The 23,888-nt window shown below is 50.1% G+C and overlaps 1 protein-coding gene across 1 annotated transcript in view; it reads right to left on the bottom strand.

The window, feature by feature from the left end:
- The window catches only part of IQSEC3 (IQ motif and Sec7 domain ArfGEF 3), an 86,930-nt gene that overhangs the window by 46,558 nt on the left and 16,484 nt on the right, over positions 1-23,888 (bottom strand). Inside the window, exon 2 of the mRNA XM_068971147.1 lies at positions 9,539-9,622. Coding sequence (XP_068827248.1) covers positions 9,539-9,622 — 84 coding nt within the window. The remainder of the gene's footprint in view (positions 1-9,538; positions 9,623-23,888) is intronic.

Raw genomic sequence — 23,888 nt, 5'->3', positions numbered from 1 at the left:
GACACAGGTTTGTTCCCTGCTTGGGGAACTAAGATACCACGTGCTTTGTGGCATGGCCAAATAAAATTTTAAATTTAAAAAAAAAATTTTTTTTAAAGAAAGACAGCTCTGGGCCATGGCACGTGTGTGTGTGTGTGTGTTAGTTGCTCAGTTGTGTCTGACTCTTTGTGACACCATGGATGGACTACAGCTCACCAGAGTCCTCTGTCTATGGAATTCTCCAGGCCAGAATACTGGAGTGGGTAGCCGTTCCCTTCTCCAGGGTATCTTCCCAATCCAGGAATCAAACCAGAGTCTCTTGCATTGCAGGTGGATTCTTTATCATCTGAGCCACTAAGGAAGCCCTCTATGGCACATACCTCATGCTAAAAAAAAAAAGCTAGCATTTATTGAGTGCCTACTATAAACCAGATACCTTTGCACACATGACGTCATTGAATCCTCCCAACCACCCTAAGGGACTTCCCTTGTGGCTCAGCTCTGTGTGTGCTCTCTATGCCAAAGCCTTTGACTGTGTGGATCACAATAAACTGTGGAAAATTCTGAAAGAGATGGGAATACCAGACCACCTGACCTGCCTCTTGAGAAACCTATATGCAGGTCAGGAAGCCACAGTTAGAACTGGACATGGAACAACAGACTGGTTCCAAATAGGAAAAGGAGTACAGCAAGGCTGTATATTGTCACCCTGTTTATTTAACTTCTATGCAGAGTACATCATGAGAAACGCTGGGCTGGAAGAAGCACAAGCTGGAATCAAGATTGCCGGGAGAAATATCAATAACCTCAGATATGCAGATGACACCACCCTTATGGCAGAAAGTGAAGAACTAAAAAGCCTCTTGATGAAAGTGAAAGAGGAGAGTGAAAAAGTTGGCTTAAAGCTCAACATTCACAAAACGAAGATCATGGCATTTGGTCCCATCACTTCATGGGAAATAGCTGGGGAAACAGTGTCAGATTTTATTTTGGGGGGCTCCAAAATCACTGCAGATGGTGACTGCAGCCATGAAATTAAAAGACGTTTATTCCTTGGAAGGAAAGTTATGACCAACCTAGATAGTATATTGAAAAGCAGAGATATTGCTTTGCCAACAAAGGTCCATCTAGTCAAGGCTACGGTTTTTCCAGTGGTCACGTATGGATGTGAGAGTCAGACTGTGAAGAAAGCTGAGCACTGAAGAATTGATGCTTTTGAACTGTGGTGTTGGAGAAGATTCTTGAGAGTCCCTTGGACTGCAAGGAGATCCAACCAGTCCATCCTAAAGGAGATCAGTCCTGGGTGTTCGTTGGAAGGACTGATGCTAAAGCTGACACTCCAATACTTTGGCCACCTCATGCGAAGAGTTCACTCATTGGAAAAACTCTGATGCTGGGAGGAATTGGGGGCAGAAGGAAAAGGGGACGACAGAGGATAAGATGGCTGGATGGCATCACCGAGTTGGTGATGGACAGGGAGGCCTGGCATGCTGCGATTCATGGGGTCGCAGAGTCGGACACGACTGAGCGACTGAACTGAACTGAACTGAACTGTGTGTGCTCTCAGTAGGTCTCCTTTAAAACCTCCCTTTGTATTTTCACAATAAATGAGATGAGGCTTCCCTGGTGACTCAGACGGTAAAGAGTCTACCTGTAGTGTGGGCCACCCAGGTTCGATCCCTGCACTGGGAAGACCATCTGGAGAAGGGAATGGCTACCCAGCTTCCCTGGTGGCTCAGACGGTAAAGCGTCTGCCTGCAGTGCGGGAGACCCGGGTTCGATTCCTGGATCAGGAAGATCCCCTGGAGAAGGAAATGGCAATCCACTCCAGAACTCTTGCCCGGAAAATCCCATGGATGGAGGAGACTGGTAGGCTACAGTCCATGGGGTCTCAAAGAGTCGGACACGACTGAGTGACTTCACTTCACTTCACCCACTCCAGTAGCCTGGTGGGCTGAAGTCCATGGCGTTGCAAAGAGTGGGACACAGCTGAGTGACTAACACTTTCAATAAGTGAGATGGAGAGAGAAATCCCACCGTCAGCCTGCTGAGGCTCCTCTGATGTAAGTGCTCCCTCCACCTCCCAACCCTGACCCGGGGTCTCCTGTTTGGGTCATACCACCCTGATCTGTTCTGCTTTGTAAATGCTCCTGGTCCCTCCATATGGACGCCTCCTCCAGCCAAGGCAGCGCCTTACCTTCAGGTAGAATCTCTCTAGGGGAGGAGCCTTGGGGACTAGAGTGTTCATACTGCCATCTCCCACCCCTGTGTGTGATAGCTGAGGACATTGAGGCCTGGAGAAGGGAGTGGCTTGTCTTATTCTGGGGGAGGTCAGCACCAGCACCATCAGGCAGCTTGAGTCCAGAGGACAAGGCACTTTGGTCTCCTCCATCTCCCGTCTGCAGACAGTAGAAGCCTACACCCTGTGTGTCCACCACCTTGACATCCACAGACCCCTTTCTCTGTCTTCCCCTCCTTCTCTCAGTTCCAGACCAAAAAACATCGTCCTTCACAGACAGCTGGCTTCCTTGTTTTTTAAAATATATATATACATTTACTTATTTGGCTGTGCTGGGTCTTAGTTGTGGCATGTGGGATCTAGTCCCCTGACCAGGGATGGAACTTGGGCCCCCTGCTTTGGGAGCACAGAGTCTTAGCAGCTGGACCACCAGGGAAGTCCCTTGCTTTGCTTCTTAATCACCGCAAATGTAATCTCTAAAAATCTGTCTTACGGCCTCTCAAAGGCAGTAAATTCTTTAAGAACGCCTGATCAGATGCAATTCCTCTCACTACATAGATTAAGATCGTTTCCTTGTTTGGAGTCCGATGAAATGGATTTGAAACCCTTTTTGTTATCTATCAGAAACACTTACTGGAATGATAAGTCATTTCCATGGTCACGTTATGGGTTAAAAGATATATGAATAGGTAAAGATGACCTTTCAGAGGAGAAAACAATAGCATGGGAAGTGATGAAGTTAGAGAAATCTCTAGGCCTTCCCTTCCTGGAAGTGAAAAGAGAACCTCTATAATATTCAAAAAAGAAGTTTTCAGCAAATGGAGCAACAATTTGTTTCTTCCTCTAAAACTGGACAAAGCTCTGCATGAATAAAAGCTGGTCCTCGTGGTAGCTTTCATTCTGTTGTTCTGAAAGTATTATCTTAGTTATGTTTATTTCTTTTCTTTTTTTTTTTTTCCGGCCATGCCATATGGCTTGTGGGATCTCAGTTCCTTGACCAGGGATTAAACCCTGGGCCATGGTGTGAAAGTTCAGAACCCTAACCACCAGGGAACTCCCATGTTCATTTCTTTAAATAATAAAGCTTAAATCATGATTTGGGAGAATGGCATTGAAACATGTATACTATCATGTAAGAAACGAATCGCTAGTCTAGGTTTGATACAGGATACAGGATGCTTGGGGCTGGTGCACTGGGATGACCCAGAGAGATGATATGGGGAGGGTGGTGGGAGAGGGGTTCAGGGTTGGGAACTCATGTACACCTGTGGTGGATTCATGTCAATGTATGGCAAAACCAATACAGTATTGTAAAGTAAAAATATAAAATTAAAAAAATAAATTAAAAAAAAAGAACAAAGATAATAAAGCTTAGAGCTTTTATCCTCTAAAAGTATCCCTTGGATGTTTCCCTCTTCAGCCTGGTTGCACGAACTTTCTGCTCAAGGGTCAGGGGAAGCAGGAGGCCGGGAAGGGCCCTACCTTCTCACTCCCTGGACCATAGGCCAGGCGCTCAGGTGGACAAAGTTTCAGGGGACCACACTTCACTTCCTGCACCAACGAATCCCTTCCTTCCTTTGTCTTCTGACGCCAGTGGTAGAAGCCACAACAGACGTGGTTCGAATCCCAACTGTGCCATCGACCGGTCCAGGGACCAGTCACTCATCATCTCTGAGCCTCGTGTATAAGTAACATGGAACAACAATATTTTATAAGCTTTCCATGAGAATTAAATCATACCTGTATCTATTGCACACAGCAGGCTCTCAGCACAGGACAGCTAGCATTCTCCTTCCCTCTCGTGAGTGGGGAACACAAAACAGAGTCACAGAGGGAGCAGGGGCTCTCTGACCAGCTCCAACACCCAGCAGCCTGTCTGGAGGTGGCCCAGCCTGGCCTGGCTCCCAGGGAAGCAGCCCCGGGGCTGAGCATCCGTCGTGACTACCCAGGTCACAGGAGAGACCATCTTAGAGGACAGCCAGGCCTGAGCGGGAAGCACACGGGAGATTGCTCCAGACACAAGTCCGTGCAGAAGGCAGACACCAGCATAGGACAGAACTTTCCTGATGCCCACTGGAGTTAGGGGCACTGCCCCCACCCAGCGAACCACTCCCCCCCAGACGGCATCTGTTCCGTCTCTTGTGCCCCCGGATTCCGGCAGGGAAGACTCAGGGGCACGGAGCACACAGAGGGGTAAAATGACAGGGGGTCTGGGGGTGGAACTCCACCGTCTCTGGCTCTGGGACCAAATTCTCTGCCCTCTCCATTGAGGCCACCCTTAGGGATGAAGTCAGCCAAGATGGGCTCTCTTGTGACAAGCTGGGAACCCTCAGAAGACAGGAGCTCACATAAGGATGAGCAGCCCCTCCCCACGCCCGCTGCTCTGCACCATGTGCAGTTTGCTGCACCCACAGCAGACAGTGGTCTTCGACCCCCAGGACTCCCACCCAGGCTCCGCTCCAGGATAGCGCATTGCAGGGGGCAGTCTTCACAGCCCTGGCTCAGGGTCCCGGACCCCCAACCCCTGCAAAGGCCTCTGGAATCGAATCTCTGGACTCTGAGGACATCAGACAATCTCCCCTTGGCCTTGCCGCTGCCCACTGCCACCCTGGCCTAAAGATGTGGAGACCCTGGAGCTTGGGAGCTAGGTGGGCTGGGCGTGCATCCTTCCACCCCTACCCCTGCCCCACCCCCACCCGTGCAGTGACAGAAGCTGAGGCCTTTCTCTGCTTCTTTGGGGAAGAGCAAGCAATTCTGAAGTCCCAGAATGCGGAGGGGTTGAGGGCAGTGTTCCTGGCAGCCTGGGCGCCTGATGTGTGATGGGTGGAGCAGGCATAGGACTCGAGGCCACTGAGCCCACTTGTTTGAAGCCTAAACTGTATCGACTGAGAATTCAATCACTCCGTAATCGCTGAGTAAACTCTGGCTGGTCCACTGATCAGGCCTCTGGCCACTGTGGCGGATGCTGACATGGGGCTCCCCCTGCAACACCACTGCTGGCCGGTGTCTCCTCCTCAGGGGTCCCCAGCAGGGCCCCCAGCCTGGCTGATTGGCAGGTGATGGGAGTGAGGGGTACAGGGAGGGACTGGCTGGGGGAGGGCAGGCTCTCTTGTGGCCATGGTGCCCTGAGCAGAAAAGGTAGACTACAGAATCGTTTTTTCTTTCGTGGGGGGAGATATAAATTCCAGCCTAGAAAAATAAACCCTGGCAGGTTGCACGCTAATACATTAACAGCAGTTAATTCTATACGACCAGGTTCCATTTTTATTTTCTTCTTTATATTTCTGTTTTTTCCACATTTCCAACAACTAGCAACTATAACTTATAATCAGAGAAAATAGATGTTATTCAGGGTCGAATGCAGTGGCTGGAAGGATCCCTCCCATACTCCTGAAGAAAACCCCGGTGGCAGTTCTGAGCAACGTGGCCGCCTGCGGGAGCTCAGCCTGGGCTGACCTTCCAGCCTCAGAACTGGTGGGCAGGGGTCCCTCTGCTGAGACCTGGAACTTCTCTCCACCCCAAGCTGTCATCTGCAGGTGGCCATAGGGAACGGAGACAAAATACCAGGGCTGCTTAGTGCCGGGGCCTGGCGCATTAGGTAACACTAAGTGCCTCTTCCATCCTGGCTGGAGAACCGAAGCCCAGAGTGCCCTGGCACCTCCCCCAGGGCTGGGGGTGGTTCTGCTTCCTGCCCAGGGACCCCCTCCTGAGCGCCCCCCACCTCCTGTCATCACTCTAACGGAAGTCAGTCTTCCTCCTCTGGGGGTGGGGCACTCCCTGCCACCCACAGAGACAAATGGGCTGCTATTTCTCTCTCTAGATGGCGGAGGCTGCTTGTTCCCCAGGTTACTGAGCACCCCAAAGGGAGGGGAGCCTGTGGGAAGAAGGGCAGGGCTCGCAATTACTGTCCAGTTCAGTCGCCCAGAATAAAGCCCTGTCATTACTGGCAGTGGGGGGACATGAGGAAGAGGGGCAGAGCCCAGCTCGCACGCCACTCGCTGCCCTGGAGGCTGGTCGCCCTGCTTCCCACCTGGGAAGCGTGGGATGCATGCTCGAGGCTACATGAACCTAGGCATGGGGATGGGTGGTCCAGCCTCAGAGGCCTTGTGGCCTCCGTAACCACCCCAGGGCACCCCACCCACGGCCTCCCAATCTTCCCACTTCTGGGAGCATCACTCTCGGGCAGGCTCTGGTTTCCAAGAGAGAGGTTCCCTGACTCCAACCCCAAAGCTGCCCCCGGGGTAGCTGGACAAGGCTGAGCTCGCACCCCTGCACCCCCAGGACTGGGGCTTTGGGAGGGAGCAAGGGTCTCCCCTGGACCGAGGGTTTACCTCAGGCTCCAGCAGCTCTTTTCTGTACATCTGATCAAAGGGGCTATGGGCCATTGTCTGCCCTACCACCACCCTCGTCCCCAGGATGCACCCATCAGCTCCAGAAAAGGACTCCTGCTCAGTCTAGGGTAGGGATGGTTGGTGGGGGGATGGTTGGTGGTCGGGGGAACAGCACCTCACTCTGCTGACCCGGATCACTGCTGGCTTGGGCCATATTTGGAGGAGGGAAGTAAGGGGCCTCATGGCCAGCCCTCCACTCACATATCAGAGACCCTGACCCTGAGCTGTGACTGATGGTGTGAAGTCTTCACTGGACCTCCTGTAAGGCCCATCCAGCTTCTCCCTGGAGACCCCAGAGGAGGCCCACCGGCCGAAGCCTTGCTGTTGTTCTGTCGAAGTCCAGTTGCTCAGTCAAGCCCAGTTCTTAGCAACCCCATGGACTGCAACACAGCAGGCTTCCCTGTCCTCCACTACCCCCCTGAGTTTGCTCAAGTTCGTGTCTGTTAAGTTGGTGATACCTTGCAAGCATCTCATCCTCTGTCTCCCTCTTCTTCTTTTCCCTCAGTCTATCCCAGCATCAGGCTCTTTTCCAATGAGTCGGCTCTTCACATTAGGCAGCCAAAGTACTGGAACCTTGCTGAGCCGGTGAAAACCCAGGCTGAGCGGTGGGGGCAGCCTGGCCTGTCTTGGAGCCCAAACTGGGGTCTCCTGAGGGTGGCTCTAGGGGCCTTGTGACCTGTATCCTCGCCTCAGCCCTGTCTCTGACCTCAGCACCTCCTTAGGGAAGCTCAGGGGTGGTGGTCGGTTACCCGCTCTGGAGGCTAAAGGGAAGGGAAGGGTCGGGAAGGTCCCGGGCAGAGCTGGGAACAGGCATGTTGGGTGTCTGATGGGAGGAAACTTATCTGGGCTGGACTTCCCCAGGAAGCCAAGAACAGACAGACAGACTGACACACAACTACTGAACATCCGGGGGCCCCTCCCCGGGCCCTGCGCAGAGTGGCAGGCGGGGAGGCAGCAGCGGGCAGAGCTCACAGGCCCTGGGGGACTTAGAGAACCTCCCACCTCCCTCCTAGGGATTCTGAGACAAGAGATTTCCTACCATCTTGGAAAAGAAGCCTGTCCCCCTGCCCCCTCCCGCCCCCCCCGACCCCGACCCAGTCTCCCACCCCCTCCCACCAGGAGTCAGGGCTGAGGGAAGGGGCATGGAAGACCCAAGAAATGACTTCTCTCCTTGGGCACCTCCCAGGCGCCAGCGTCATGGGGGCTCCGGGTCATCTACTCTCACTGGCGCCAGGGCTCGAGGGGCAATAAGAGATGTGGACTGGACTGAGAGGGACCGACAGGCAGGGCGGGCAGACCAGACAGCTCCTCTCTCCTCCCCGCCAAGGAGGACCGCTCGGCCGTGTGTCTGAGCAGTCTCTGCCCTCTTTCCTGTCCTCTCCCACTGTCTCATTCTCTCGTTTCTCATCTTCCTTCCAGTTTCCAGGAGGGTCATTTCCAATGTGGGCTCACACGCCCCCCTGGACAGGGAGCCCCTGGGGATCCAGGGGGCCGCCCTCTCCTGCAGTCCTGGGCGCAGAGCCCGGCCCCCAGTCCTCTGGGCATCAGCACAGCACCTCGTCCTCCCCTTGCTTTCATCCCCAGTGCGGTCACCTCCGGGAAGAACCATGCCTCCTACAGCCCTGGAGGTGAGCACCCCAAGGTGGGCCCCTGATTTAACCCAACCCAACCCCCCGCCACTTCCATTCCTGCACCCTCTCCAGAGTCCTGACTTTCCCAACCCCTCCCCAACTCCTTCAAAGGGAAAACAAGCAATAACACCTTCCAGGGAAGGTTTTCCATCGCCAAGCTCACCAGCTACCACCTCTGATGGCTTCCCATTATTTTCCTAGGAATAAAGGGGGAAGGATCATGGGGTCACTGAGGCTTAAACTAGGAAGTGGCCCTTAGTGCGGGTCTAGGCCTGGGTGCTCACAGCCCAGAACCTTCTGCTGCCCTCCCACACAGACCTAAAGCCCATCTGGGCTGTGAGCAGCCCAGAGGCTCAGAGAGATGGTACATCATGCTGTTCTCTACGTAGAACAGCCCTTCTTCATACAGATGGGGCAACTGGGGCGCAGAGGAGTTAAGGAACTTGCCCAAGTCCACTCCAACAAGAGGAGACAGCAGATGGGGTCAACTCCACGCCAGAGTCTGAGTGTCCTGACCCCCAGGAAAGTAAAGGATGAGCAAAGGAAAGAGAAAGGTCCTGAACTGAGACAGAAATCTTGGGGGAAAGAGAAGAGGACAAAGTGTGAGCAGCACAGAGGGGGCGGCTCCAGGTGGAGACGGAGGGAGAGAGTATTGATGGGGGGAGGAGGAGAGACGGAGGGCTGCAGGGAGGACAGTGAGGGGAGGATGCTGGAGAGCAGGGCAGGATGGGGGGAGAGAGGGCGAGTCCTGAAGGACCCAGGACAGGCGAGGAGGAGAGCCTGGACAGGACCCTGACCGCTCAGTGCCTCCCCCCTTCCCAGGTGGTCGGCCAACCCAGCGGAGGTGGACAAGCCTAAAAATCAAAGCTATCTTGGCTCCTTCGTGGAAGGAGAAAAATTATCAAGAAAAATGCAAGTCTTGAGTAAGAAAGTCAGTATGGGTCCTCTTATTGGTTGGGCACCTTTGGGTGCCGGACAGCCCACCACTAAGACATGTAGACAGAATCAAGTTTATTTCCTCTGATGTTTAAACAGGTAAGCCTTTCATAGGCTGTTTAGTAGGGGCGAGTACAGATCTGGGATTTGAACAGTAGTGTTATAATGATCTAAACGTCAGCAATGGCTCATCTGGGGTCTGGAAGAAGGAAGGAGAGATGGAAACATGAGGAAGGAGGTAAAAACAAATAAACAAGACGCGAGACTAGGGAGGAGGAAGCAGAGTGGGGCCCTGGTGTGTGCTCTGCTCGGGGTGGAGGACGCTGAGGGGGGAGGGGAGGACGCGCAGCAGCTCTTCCCACCTGTGGGGGCCCAGGTCGGAGCAGGCGGGCTTCTGCTCGGCGTCAGCGGCTGGGCAGCAGAACTGGTGCAGCACGGTCTCATTCCTGAGGGCAGAGCAGAGGGAGAAGGTCAGCGCCCTCGGCCGCAAGGCGCCTCCGCGCGGCATCCTGCCCCCCGGGGAACACTGAGGTCCCAGACGCTGCCCGGAGAGGACGTGCGCCACTACAGACACCATCTCCTGCTCGCAGCCCTCCCACCTCTTCTACCTCGGCACCCCGGTCCCCACAGCAGGCGCCTCCACGTGGATGTACCATCTATTCAGCTCTGACTTTTGTCACGATCACAGTTAGTCCTCCACGGCCCTGCCGCCCACTAAGGTCTGGCTAGCAAGGCAGAACTAGCTCTATTCATCCAAGATGCACAGAATTGCATGCAGTGAACATTTTTGGCTAATCATATGCAAAGATGCAAAGTGCTCATAGAGGCTCACATGGTAAAGAATCTACCTGCAATGTGGGAGGCCCGGGTTTGATTCCTGGGTCAGGAAGATCCCCTGGAGGAGGAAATGGAAACCCACTCCAGTGTCCTTGCCTGGAGAATCCCACGGCCACAGGAGCCTGGTAGGCTACAGTCCACGGGGTCGCACAGAGGCGGACACAACTGAGCAACTGAGCACGCAGACGCTGTCTTGATTTACTGAGGCTGTTTTGTGTGTGTGTCTCAGCACAGAGGGAATTCAGAAAAATTAAAAAAGGAGGCAGCGTGGCCTGAAAGAAGAGGGGAAGCTGGGATTCATCTGGAAGAGGACCCCATTTCTTATTTCAAAAGAGCTGGGAAGTGGAGAAGAGAGTGGCAGTACTGCCAGGGGAAAGTCAGAGACCAGAGAGGCCAGCTGGCCGGAGGGAGAGGAAGCCCCAAATGCCAAGAGCTAATGAGGCCGTCGCCCGGCCAGGCCCCGAACCAGGAGAGGCTGCCCAGCCACGACCTCCCGCATCTGTATTCAGACTCAGGACTCCACGGCTCGGCCATAAACACAGCTGAGTCACTGAGGGGACTGATGAGACGTGTGGTCCTGCAGCGGGTGAAGCGGCAGCAGACGGACAGACGAGGGGACACCCAGCAGGAGAACCGAGAAAGAAAAGCCAACAACTTTGAGAAATAAGAGCGCGTTATAGGGACTTCCTGGTGGTCCAGTGATTGAGTATCCGCCTGCCAGTGCAGGGAACACGGGTTCAATCCCTGGTCCGGGAAGATTCTGCATGCTGTGGAGCAACTAAGTCCGTGAACCACAACTACTGGGACTGTGTTCTAGAGCCTGCAAACCATCATTACTGAGCCCACGTGCCACAACTACAGAATCCCGAGCGCCCTAGAGACCATGCCCGATGCTCCGCACCAAGAGAAGCCACCACAATGGGAAGCCCGCGAACTGCAACTGGAGGGCAGCCCCTGCTCACTGCAACTAGAGAAAAGCCCGCAGAGCAACGGAGACCCAGTGAAGCCACAAATAAATAAGTAAATAGACGAGTTATAGGACTTCCACTGCGTGTTTTCTAGACTTAAAGCTGCTCAAATTAAGAGAATTTGGTGTTGGCATAAGGACAGACATACAGATTGGTTGTACCAAATGCAGAGGCTAGAAATAGATTCAAACTTCAACTGATTCTTGGTACATTGATTTGTAGTAAAAGTACCAAGATAATTCAGTAAGGGATAATAACTTTTCTAACAGATGGTGCTGAAACAGTTGAACATCAATATGCAGGAAAATGGACTTCAATCCATATCTTACATCATAGATACATGAATTAATACTAACTGGATCACAGACCTAAAGTAACAGATGTAATAATTTTATAAACAGACCTAGTGATTTTATTTTTCCAGTAGTCATGTATGGATGAGAGAGTTGGACCATAAAGAAACCTGAGCACCGAAGAATTGATGCTTTTGAACTGTGGTGTTGGAGAAAACTCTTGAGAGTCCCTTGGACTGCAAGGAAATCCAACCAGTCTATCCTACAGGAGATTATTGGAAGGACTGATGCTGAAACTCCAATACTTTGGCCACCTGATGCGAAGAACTGACTCACTGAAAAGTACCCTGATGCTGGGAAAGATTGAAGGCGGGAGGAGAAGGGGACGACAGAGGATGAGATGGTTGGATGGCATCACCGACTCGATGGACATGAGTTTGAGTAAACTCTGGGAGTTGGTGATGGACAGGGAGACCTGGCATGCTGCAGTCCTTGGGGTCACGAAGAGTGGGACACGACTGAGCGACTGAATTGAACTGAACTGAATGATTTTATAAATAAAATTATAAAACTTTTCAAAGAAAACATAGGAAAAAATCTGTGACTTAGAGGACACAGAGATATGTAGGATACAAAAAGCACAGACCATGGAGGAAATAAGTTGATAAATTGGACTTCACTGAAATAAAATGAAGTTTTCTGTTTTGAAAGACACTGTTAAGAAAAGTGAATTCTTATAACTCAGTAATTAGGGGCTACCCTGGTGGTTCAGTGGTAAAGAATCTGCTTGTCAATGCAGGAGACAAGGGGTTGGTTCCTAGTCCGAGATGATTCCGTACGCCTCAGGGCAACTAAGCCCGTGCACCGCAGCAACTGAGCCTGTGCTCTGGAGCCCAGAAACCGCAGCATGAGAAACCCACTCACTGCAACTGGAAAGCAGCCCTGCTCATCACAACTGGAGACAAGAAATGAAGACCCAGCATAGCCAGAAATACATAAATTGATTAATTAAAAAAATAAGACAAACAACTTTATAGAAAACTGTACTAAAGATTTGAATAGATACTTCTCCAAAGAAAATATACTGACATCACTAGTCATTGCTGCTGCTGCTGCTAAGTCGCTTCAGTCGTGTCCAATTCTGTGCGACCCCATAGACGGCAGCCACCAGGCTCCCCCGTCCCTGGGATTCTCCACGCAAGAACACTGGAGTGGGTTGCCATTTCCTTCTCCAGTGCGTGAAAGTGAAGTTGCTCAGTCATGTCCGACTCTTCCCAACCCCGTGGACTGCAGCCTACCAGGCTCCTCTGCCCATGGGATTTTCCAGGCAAGAGTACTGGAGTGGGGTGCCATTGGCTTCTCCTCACTAGTCATTAGGGAGATGCAAATGAAAATCAAAATGAGACACCACTGCACGCCCACGAGAAGAACTAAGTTCAAAAGTCTGACAACACCAAGTGTTGAGGAGAGTGTGGAGCACCTGGGACTCTCACACTCCTGGTGGAGTTGTAAAAAGGCCCAACTCTTGGGAAAGGACTCTGGCCGTTTCTCATAAAGTTAAAACACACACCTAACTGCATGTCTGGGGCTTCCCTGGTGACTCAGACAGTAAAGGACGTTTCTGCAATTGCAGGAGACCCTGGTTTGATCCCTGGGTCAGGAATATCCCCTAGAGAAGGGAATGGGTACCCACTCCAGTATTCTTGTCTGGAAAACTCCACGGACAGAGGAGCCTGGCGGATTACAGAGTGAAGAGCCGCAAAGGGGTCGGACACAACTGAATGACTAACACTAATTGCATGCTTAGGTATTCACCCCAAATAAATAAAAACACATATTGACATGAAACTGTTCACAGCTGCAAATATTCCCAGAAGCAAGAAGCTGTCGACTCTACACAGACACTGCCAGTTGACCTTGGACCAGGTTACCAAGAAGGCACAACAGGGAAAAGATCATCTCTTCAACAAACGGTATCAGGAAAGTTTAACACCCTCATGCGGAGTAATTAATTTGGACCCATATCTTACACTGTACACAAAATCAGCTCAAAATGGATGAGAGACTTAAGCATAAGACCTAGGGGAAAAGGTTTATGACATTGGTCTTGGCAATGACTTCATGGGTATGACACCAAAACCACAGGCAACAAAAGTAAAAATAGGCAAGTGGGACTACATTAAACCAAAAAAACTCCCGCACTGCAAAAAAAAAAAAAATCAACAGAGTGAAAAGGCAGCCTACAGAACAGGAGAAAATAGTTGCAAACCATATGTCTGATAAGCAGTTAATTTCCAAAATATAGAAAGAACTCCTACAACTCAATAGCAACAAAACCTAGTAACTCAATTAAAAGTGGGCTAAAAACTTGAACAAACATTTTTCCAGAGAAGACATGCAAATGGCCCACAGGTATATCAAAAGATGCTCGAGGTAACTATCAGGAAAATGCAAATCAAAACCACAAGGGGCTGTTGCCTCACGCATGGTAGGATATTTATTCTTTAAAAAAAAATAAAGACAAAGACTACAAACACTGGGGAAAATGTGGAGAAATTAAAATCCTTATACACAGTTGGTAAGAATGAAAAAAATGGTGCTATGAAAAACAGTATGGCGGTTTCTCAAAATATTAAAAATAGAACTACCACATGATCCAGAAATCTCCCTTCTGGGTATTTATCCAAAAGAATTGAAATCAGGATCTCGAAGAGATATTAGCCCTCCAATATTCAGCGCAGCCCTGGAGGAGGAAACGGCAACCCACTCCAGTATTCTTGTCTGGAGAGTTCCATGGACAGAGGGGCCTGGTGGGCTACAGTCCATGGGGTCGCAGAGAGTCAGACAGGACGGAGCACAGCACAGCACGTCATTCAGTGCAGCACTATTCACAAAAGCCAAGATTCACAAACAGCCCAAAAGATGGACGAACAAATAGAGACAATGCCTTCTACACAAGTGGAATCTATTCAGCCTTTAAAAAGAAGGAAATTCTGGGAATTCCCTGGCGATCCATTCGTTAGGACTCCACACTCTCACTGCCGAGGATTCAGGTTCAATCTTTGGTTGGGAAACTAAGAGCCCACAAATGTGCTGTGGCTGAAAGAAAAATAAATAAATAAAAATGGGAACCAAAAAAAAAGAAGGAAACGCTGCCGTATCTGACAACGTGGATGAACCTTAAAGACATGCTAAGCAAAATAAGCCAGTCACAGAAAGACAAATACTGCATGATCCCATTTATATGAATGAGGATCCTAAAATAGTCAAACTCACAGAATTAGAGACTAGAATAGTGGTTGCCAGGGATGGGGGAGGGGAGGGGACTAAAGGGAAATTGCTGATCAACAGACGTAAAGTTTTACTCATGCAAGATGAATTTTTCCTAGAGGCTGCTGTGCAGCATTGCGCCAGTAGCTACAATGTACAGCCAGGAATCTGTTAAGCAAGTGGATCTTGCATTGTGTGTTTGTGCTACAATCAAATAAAATATGTAAAAAGGTTAAATATCTACATAAGTGTTTGGGTTCAAATATTCATTTTTCGAGTTGTGTGACTAACAGGAGGGTTTCCAGGGAATTCCCTGGCACTCTGGTGGTTAAGACTTGGAGATCTCAATGTAGGGGGCACAGGTTTGATCCCTGGTCGGGGAACTAACATCCCAAATGCCGTGCAACCAAATAAAATAAAAAAGTGATTTCTGCTTTGTGAGCCCCTGTGCCCTGGTCAGAGGAGTAGGAGTGGGATGGAGTTGGCTCAGAGTTAATCCAAGGAGAGTAAACATATGTGCACACCAAGCCTTAGTAAGTTGAGTAAGTGATGTACCCTGCACACATGTGGACCATGTGTTCTAAATGTATGTAGAGGCAGTATTTTTAGAAAAAAGGGAGAGAGACTCATGTTAAAGAAAAGAAAACCCTGCAACCCTAAACGTCCATGAATTGGTAAATGGATAAGCAGATTGTAGCATATCTATACAAAGGAATACTATTCAGCAGTAAAAAGGAATGAGCTTACTCATGTAGACAACAAGTGGATGAATTTCAAAAAAGCCTTGCAGTAAGTGAAGGACAGCAGACACAAAAGTCCACACACTGCATGATTCCATGCGAATGAGGTTCTAGAAAAGGCAAATCCATCGTGACAGGAAGCAGACCAGTTTCAGTGACACGAAAGCGGGGAGATTCAAGCTGAAGGGAACAAGAGGTCATGGGGTGGTGGAGCTATTCCATCACTTGAGAAGTAGCTACATAGCAGTAGACATTTGTCAAAAATCACAACCTACACGTTTAAATATGGGAGGATTTTATTTTATGTAACTGTATCTTAATATGGCTGATTTTTTTTAAGACCAAAATATTTTCTTCCCCTTCTCAGTTCCCGATACTTCATCAAGGGTCTTGAGAATAATTTCTAAGTTCACTCCTCCCATTGCCCCCGGGTCACCTAATTATTAACCATCCCCCTGCCCTCACGCAGCAGGAAAAAACACCAACTTTTTCATTCTCTTCAACTGTTAGATTGGATTTTCAGAGACCAGATGGCTTGCAACTGAGCCAAAGGAGGCCAGGGGGCCAAAAAGCAGGACAATGAGAAAGTTGGGGGTGGGGGTGATTGAGATGGGAAAATGCTGCCCGGGGCCCTGCAGCGGGGGTTGGGGGGATGTTCCAAGAAGTGCAGCTGCAACAGCGCAGGAGCTGGTGATGGAGACCCAGGCCCCTTTCCACACACTGGCCCTGGGCCAGCACTGTAAGCCAGGCTCACCTTGTAAACCTGTCAGAGCACTGTAAACCAGGCTCTTATCCCTGCCCTGCGCATCTCACTGACTTGTGGGGATTCAGTAAGACTTAAATGCAAAACTGCACTGGAAGAAACCTAATAAACCCAGCATAGACGCACAAACATGACTGTGCTGTGCTAAGACGCTCAGTCCTGTCAACCCTTTGGGACCCCATGGACTGTAGCTCACCAGGCTCCTCTGTCCATGGGGTTCTCCAGGCAAGAACTCTGGAGTGGGTTGCTGTGCCCTCCTCCAGGGGATCTTCCTGACCTAAGGATTGAACCAGCGTCTCTTACGTCTCCTGCTTGGCAGGCAGGTTCTTTACCACTCGCGCCGCCTTGGAAGTCTATTACTGCTATTGGTCTGGGAAACTGAGGGACTCAGCGGCCCCAGGTCATGGCCAGCAGAGACTGCCAGGTGCCTTCCCTACTTCCTTCTCCCAGCCCCCGCCCCTCCTGCAGGCCAAGGGCAAGAAGGAAAGGGTGGACTTCCTTTGCTCCTCAGTGCAGTCTGCCAACTGTACCTCCTCCTCAGAAAGCTTTGAAAAGGTCTTAATAACAAGGCAAGTGATGACAGATGTCTCAGCAGCCAGGGGCAGAAAGCTCCAGAAATGTCACCCTGGTCTAGGGGGCCCGCAGCTCTGTGTTCCACCCCAAGTCAGAGCAGGGCTGCACGATCAGGCGGGCCTCCCTCTCTCCAGCCTCTGTTTCCCTCTCACTCTCTGCCCAGTCTCCTTTGGAGGAGCTTTAAAGGTCATCTAGTCCAGCGGTCCCCAACCTTTGTGGCACCAGGGACCAGCTTCGTGGAAGACAACTTTTCCATGGACTGGGGTGGGGGGATGGTTTGGGGATGATTCAAGTGCATTGCATTTATTGTGCACTTTTCTGTTCTTATTACATCAGCTCCATTCAGATTATCAGGCATTAGACCCTGGAGGCTGAGGACCCTCGATACCTCGTGTCCCCCCTGCTGCCAAGGAATAGGGGTTACAGAGCCTGGAGGAAGAGCTACCTGTGTCTCCCTCTCAGAGAGGATTCCCCTGAAAACAGGCTGCTGGCTTAGATGCTCATGTGAAGAAGTCTGGTCCTGCAGAAACCCTGTGTTTCTCTCCTGGGTTCTGAGGAGCCTCAGGGCCCCATCAGGCACCCCTAGGGCCACCCTGGAGTCAGGAGGCAAGTGGAGAAGGCTGGGCATGGAATTTACACTCCAAATGGAACTCTGATCTGGTCTAATTCTATGTTAGGATGCCATCAGATCTGATGTGGAGGGTAGGGGGAAAAGTTTCCTTGTTTTAAAAAACAACTGGGAAACTATTCTAACTGGATGCTCTCCTCCTGAGGTGATTAAGCCTGTTCCAATTTCCAATCTTTCCAGTCTCCTTGGTGTTGGAGAGGAGCTCACCCCCACCCTCCTGGTCTCACTGCCTGGAGGAAGCCTCCTTGCTTACTTCTGCCTCACTCCTCAGTATCCGCCTTGTCTTGGTCTCCTCATCTGCATATGAGGTTAATGATAGAACTTCTCTACAGCATTGTTCTGAGGGTGAGATGAGTTAAAACACACGCACTTACAATAGGAATCGGTGCACAATAGATGCTTGCCTGGTGGCTCAGATGGTAAAGACTCTGCCTGCAATGCAGGAAACCTGAGTTCGATCCCTGGGTTAAGAAGATCCCTTGAGAAGGGAATGGCAACCCACTCCAGTATTCTTGCCTGGAGAATCCTATGGACAGAGGAGCCTGGTGGGCTACAGTCCATGGGGTCACAAAGAATCGGACACAACTGAGCGACTAACACTTTCATATTCAGCTGCTTAATAATTGTCAGCTGTTATTAAAGCCCCTGCTTCTGCCACCCTTCCATCTCAGGGAGGGTGATCCCTTCTCTCCAAGCCCCCTCTTAAGGCTTTCTCCTCCTCGATGGTCTTCAACGCTGTCCCATTTCACAGGCTACACCCTCCCCTCTCCTCTACAGCCCCCCAGAAAGAGCCGGCTGCTACAGGCGCTTCCTCTCACCTTGATCTCTTGGAACTCACTGGAATGTAGCTCCTCCCCGGGGCCCTAACAGAGCTTCCCCTAGGGAGCCCCCAGCGAGATTCATTGACTTGACTCTTCCACAGATTCATCGGCCAAACCCTCCTTCTTGAAACACCCTGGCCCTGGCTTCCTGAGAAGTGGTCTGCTGGGTTGTTTCCATGGTGATGGGAGGAACCCATCCCCGTCGGGGGAGAAGTCCATGGAAAAGGAGGGAGCCAACGTCCAACACCACCAACTGGCCTGGCCAGCGCTTGTGACCATCCTGAAAGTGAGCCTTTGGGGTCAGGCTTCATTCTTGAATGAACTGCTCTATTTCCCAAACAGCAAACACCACGTCTTGTGGCTCCATACCCCCATCCCTTGCTGGCCACCCACTAGCTTGTCAATGTTTGCTGGCCGGGGGGTCCGCCTAGGTCTAGTGCATTCTCGTGTTTTCTTTTCAGTTGTGCAACACGGTGCTATCAGTTCTGTTTTATACTCACTCCTCAGACTATTCATCTCACAGGTGAGGTTTGTACACCCCGTTACTAGCTTCTCCCTATTTCCTCCACCACACACCCAGCCCCTGGCAACCAGTTTTCTCCATTCTGTTTCTATGAATTTGACATTTTTTTTCTTTTTAAGATTCCACATGTAAGTAATATCATGCAGTATTTGTTTTTCTCTGTCTGGCTTTAGGATCACACCCTCAAGGTCTATCCATGGTGTCACAAAGGCAAGATTTCCTTCTCTCATGGCTGGAAGATAATATTCCATTATATATGTGTGTGTATATGTACATATGTGGAGCCATCTTCTTTACCCATTCGTCCACTGATGGACATGCAGGTTGTTACCATCTCTAGGCGATTGTAAATAATGCTGCAATAAATGGGAGTGTAGCTATCTCTTCCAGATCCTGTTTTAATTTCCTTCGGATCAATACCCGGAAGTGGAATTACTGGATCATATGGTAGCTGTATTTTTAATTTTTTTGAAGAACCATACTGTCTTCCATAGCGGCTGCATGAATTTACATTCCCACAACAGTGCACGAGGGCTCCCTTTTCTCCACACCCTCTCCGACATTTGTTATTTCTTGTCCTTTTGATTACAACCAGCTTAATAACAGGGGTGATGTGGTGTCTCATGGCGGTTTTTTGTTTTTTATTTTTATTTTGCGCTGCACTGGGTCTTTGTTGCTTCACACAGGCTTTCTCCAGTTGTCTCAAATGAGGGCTACTCTATAGTTGCAGTACATGGGCTTCTTATTGTGGTGTCCTCTCCTGTTGCAGAGCTTGGGCTCTGGGAGCGAGGGCTTCAGCAGTTGTTATTTTCCAGGTCCTAGAGCACAGGCTCAGTAGTTGTGGTGCATGGGCCTAGCTTTTCCTTGGCTTTTCCTCCCACCTAGATCCCTTGGTGGGATCTTCCCGGACTGGGAATTCAACCCATGTCTCCTGCTTTGGCAGGCGGATTCTTTACCACTGAGCCACCTGGGAAGTCCCCTTTACCACTGAGCCACCTGGGGAGTCCCCTCTGCCCATTTTTTAACTGGTTTGTTTTTTGCTACTTAGTTGTATGAGTTCTTTATACATTTTGAATATTCACCGCTTATCACAGCATGATTTGGAAATATTTCCTCCCCTTCGGTATGCTGCCTTTTTGTTTTGTTGATGGTTTCCGTGCTGTGAGAAAGCTTTTCAGTCTGATGCCATCACACTTGCTTCTTTCTGCTTTTGTTGCCAATGTGGCGCTTGTTACATTCGGTACCAGCACCTTGCTGGGCACCCAGGTTGCTGTCTCTTCGCTTCACTCCAGCCCCTCGCAGCTTCTACAGCATCTTCTCACACACCTTTTCATCTTTGGGTTAGATCTAGTTATTCCCGCTGGCAGGTGAGGAACAGAGAGGTGACCTGGTTTTCCCGAGGCTGCACAGCTGGTAACGGGTGGAGCCAGCACTGGGCTGAGTTCCTCTCATCCTAGGCGAGCGCCCCATGGAGCAGCCAGGGAGCCACAGATGCCCTAGGGAGGAATTCCATTGGGACCCCTTCTCCGACTGCAGGAGGCAGCTTAGTTCCTGGAGACCCTACGAGCTGCAGATTTGGGAGGAGCTTTGTTCAGTCCTTGCCTCCCGCCCTGGTGAGGCTATGGACACCCCAAACCTACGCACACACAATCCTGCACGTGTCATGGATGCACATGCACTTGGCTGTGTAGACACACGTATGCACACACATATTTTCACGTGCAACCCTGCATGTGCAGATGGGCACACAAGGGCCTGAGACCAAGGATGTTTCATCCCTTACATGAACCCTGCTGACCACGTGGCCATGGAAGGCTACAATGTCCCATGCAGGCTAAATCACTTCAGTTGTGTCTGACTCTTCTGCGACCCACTGTAGCTCGCCAGGCTCCTCTGTCCAGAGGATTCTCCAGGCAAGAATACTGGAGTGGGTTGCCATTTCCTTCTCCAGGAGATCTTCCCGACCCAGGGATCGAACCTAGGTCTCCTGCATTACAGGTGGATTCTTTATTGTCTGAACCGCCTGGGAAGCCCACAGTGTCCCGTGGGGACCTTGTAAATCATCCATCCGTGATTGCACGTGACACTCTGCCCGTCCTCAAGCCCAGTCCTCAGGGCACAACGGAGATGAGTGGGCCAAAGGCCAAGTTCAACAGCATGAGAGTGTGTCACATGCAGGGCACGTGGGACCACCAGGCTTTTTGACCGTGAACCCTGGGCAAAGTTCCTGATCAGACCTTGACTCAATAAGCACTTCCCCGCAACAGGAAAGTCCCCTACATTCCTCTAGAGTGGGGATAACTACATTAGGGAGCACGAGGCTAAAGCTGCCGTGTGAATCCTGAAGACACCACTGTTGCTGTGTGACCTTAGTGGGTCAACTTAACCTCTCTGGGCCACAGTTACCACATCTGTGAAATGGGGATAATCATACCTTCCCATTAGGACTGTATAGATAAAATGAGATTTAAAGACACACATAAACGCTGAGTGCATAGTAGAAATTAGTATGTGGATGCTGAAAGATTGAATGAATGAGATGGAGATCAGATGGTTCTGGGCTGCATTGCAGTGCTCTCACTGCAAGCTGCTCTCCTTCCTGTGCCCCTTGAGCCCCCTGAGTATTTCCTGTCTGAGTGGAGACTTTGCTCCCTGCTCAAATTGCCCCAGCGTCCACCCTACACACTCCTCTGGAGGGGCCCTACAGCGCCACAACGTCTCTGTCTCTCTCCACCTTGCCCTTCTATTCCCTGAACACATGTGTTTCTTCCAGCCCCAGGGCCTTTGCACAGAATATTTTCCCCTCAGGTCTTCCTGTGGTTCCATCCCTCACTTTATTTAAACCCTGGTCAATGTCACCTCCTACATGAGCTTTTGTCTGTAACTGCCCTCCTCCCATCTCTCCCTGATTTTTCCTCACAGTCACAATAGTGAAGTGAAGTCACTCAGTTGAGTCCGACTCTTTGCGACCCCGTTGACAGTAACCCACCAGGCTCTTCCGTCCATGGGATTCTCCAGGCAAGAATACTGGAGTGGGTTGCCATTTCCTTCTCCAGGGGATCTTCCCAACCCAGGGATCGAACCCAGGTCTCCCACATTGCAGGCAGACGCTTTAACCTCTGAGCCTCCAGGGACAATGAGTGTGTATAAACATGAGTTACTTTTCTTGTTGAACACCTGTCTTCTCTCAAATGTGAGTTCCCTGGTGGCTGAGTCTTTGTCTGGCTTGTTCACTTTGAGTCCCCTCACCTCCAGCAGGGCCAGACAAGCAGTAGATGTTCACTTGTTAAATGGATGGACAGCTAGAACTCTGCTCTTGAGGAGCCCAAATAAAACTTCCATCCCTAAGCAACAATAATATGCTCAGTTCCCCTCTCTCCACACTCCCTCTCCTGCACAGCTCAGCTCATTAGTTCAATATATTTTAATTTTTTCCCAGCCCCCAGCCAGCTGATTCAGCTGATCTATTCTAACGGCTCTCTTTTTTTTTTTTTAATTGGCTGCGTTGGGTCTTAGTTGCAGCATGCAGTATCTTCATTGCCTTTTGTGGGATCGAACCTGCATCCTTTGAATTACAAGGCAGATTCCTAACCACAGGACCACCAAGGAAGTCCCTCTAATAGTTCTTGGGAAGGGAGCTGCATGGGAATCCTGAAAACTTCCTTTAAAGTAGACTTGGCCGAAATGTGGGAGCAACCTAGATGCCCATCCACTGACAAAGGGATGAACAAAGTGTGGTCTGTCCATGCCATGGAATAATATTCTACCAAGAAAAAGAACCAAGTGTTGATACAAGCTACAGTGTGTGTGTATGAACCTTGAAGACATTATGAAGATGCCAGGCACACAGGACCACTTCTTCCACGACTCTGTTCCCACAGCACATCCAGCCCGGGGATCTCTCTCGAGTCAGAGAAGAGATGAGTGTTTGCTTGAGGTTGAGAAGGGTTGGAAGATTAGACTAGTGACAAGGGGTACAGGATTTCTTTTCTGAGGTGATGAAAATGCACTAAAATTACGGTGATGCTGAAAAACCATGGATTGCGTACTTTACTTTTTCTTAATATGTATTTATTTGGCTGTTCTGAGTCTTAGCTGGGGCTCGTGGGATCCTCGCTCCTTGCCATGGCATGAGGGATCTTGGGATACAAACTACTCCAAGAAATATTACTAGAAAAAATGAAAATGTTAGGTCAAAAAGATACGTGAACCTCAGTGTTTATAGCAACACTATGTACAGTTGCCGAGATATGGAAGCAAACTTAAGTGTAAATCAACAGATGAATGAATAAAGAGGTTTTATATATATATATATATATATACACACATGGGACCAGGGACTGCACCCATGTCCCCGCACTGGGGACTCTGAGTCTTAGCCACTGGACTACCAAGGAAGTCCCAGGAACTGTATTCTTTAAATGGGTGAATTGGATGGGATATGAATCGTATCTCTCAATAAAGCTGCTTTTTAAAAAACTAAATAAACAAATAAAGTACATGCAGGTACTCCCCTTCCCTCACAACCTTCCCCTCAACGACGGTCTCCAGGGTGAAGGCCACGTGCATGCCCATTCCTGGTTCCTGCAGTCGTCTGCAGGAAGGCTTCAGAGCACAGAGGCTGAGAGCACTGACTTCAGAGTCACATCACCCCTGGGTTGGCCTCACGGTTGCTTGACCGAGGAGGGGTTCCTGACCCTGTTGTGCCTCACCCCCCACCAACTATAGAAGTTACTGAGACATATATTGAGATAAAGTTAGGTTGTAAGGCACTTAAGAGAATGCCCAGGCCACAGTGAGTGCAGGATAAAATATTAGCCTTTATTAAATTTTTATTACTTTCCTCCAGGCAATGAGGCCGTGTCCTCAATCTCCTGCAGTGCTCACTGAAGGGCCTCTCCTGTGGATGGCTGTCCCTGCAGCTGGCTGAGACAAGCACGCCCCCACCACTCCCACCTTCAAGAACAACTTTCTGTCCTGAACCCTCATCCCCTGCAGGTATCACCCCATTTCTTTATTCTTCCTTCTAGAAAAATTCATCAAAGAGTTTTCTATACTCACTTTCTACAGATCCTTGCATTCTGTCATCTTCTAAACTTCCTTTTAGGGAAATTTCAAACATGAACTTTGCCAGTCTGCTATCCCTGACCTTTTTGCTGTGTGCTTAGTTGCTCAGCCGTGTCCAACCCTTTTCGACTCCATGGACTATAGCCCACCAGGCTCCCTGCCCACGGGATTTCCCAGGCAAGAATACTGGAGTGGGTTGCCATTTCCTACTCCAGGGAATCTTCCCAAC

The sequence above is a fragment of the Capricornis sumatraensis genome, chromosome 4 (assembly GCF_032405125.1).
Source record: "Capricornis sumatraensis isolate serow.1 chromosome 4, serow.2, whole genome shotgun sequence".
NCBI classification, from domain to species: Eukaryota; Metazoa; Chordata; class Mammalia; order Artiodactyla; family Bovidae; genus Capricornis; species Capricornis sumatraensis.
Note: the sequence above shows the minus strand (reverse complement) of the source record. Positions and strands in the feature narration are given on the sequence as shown.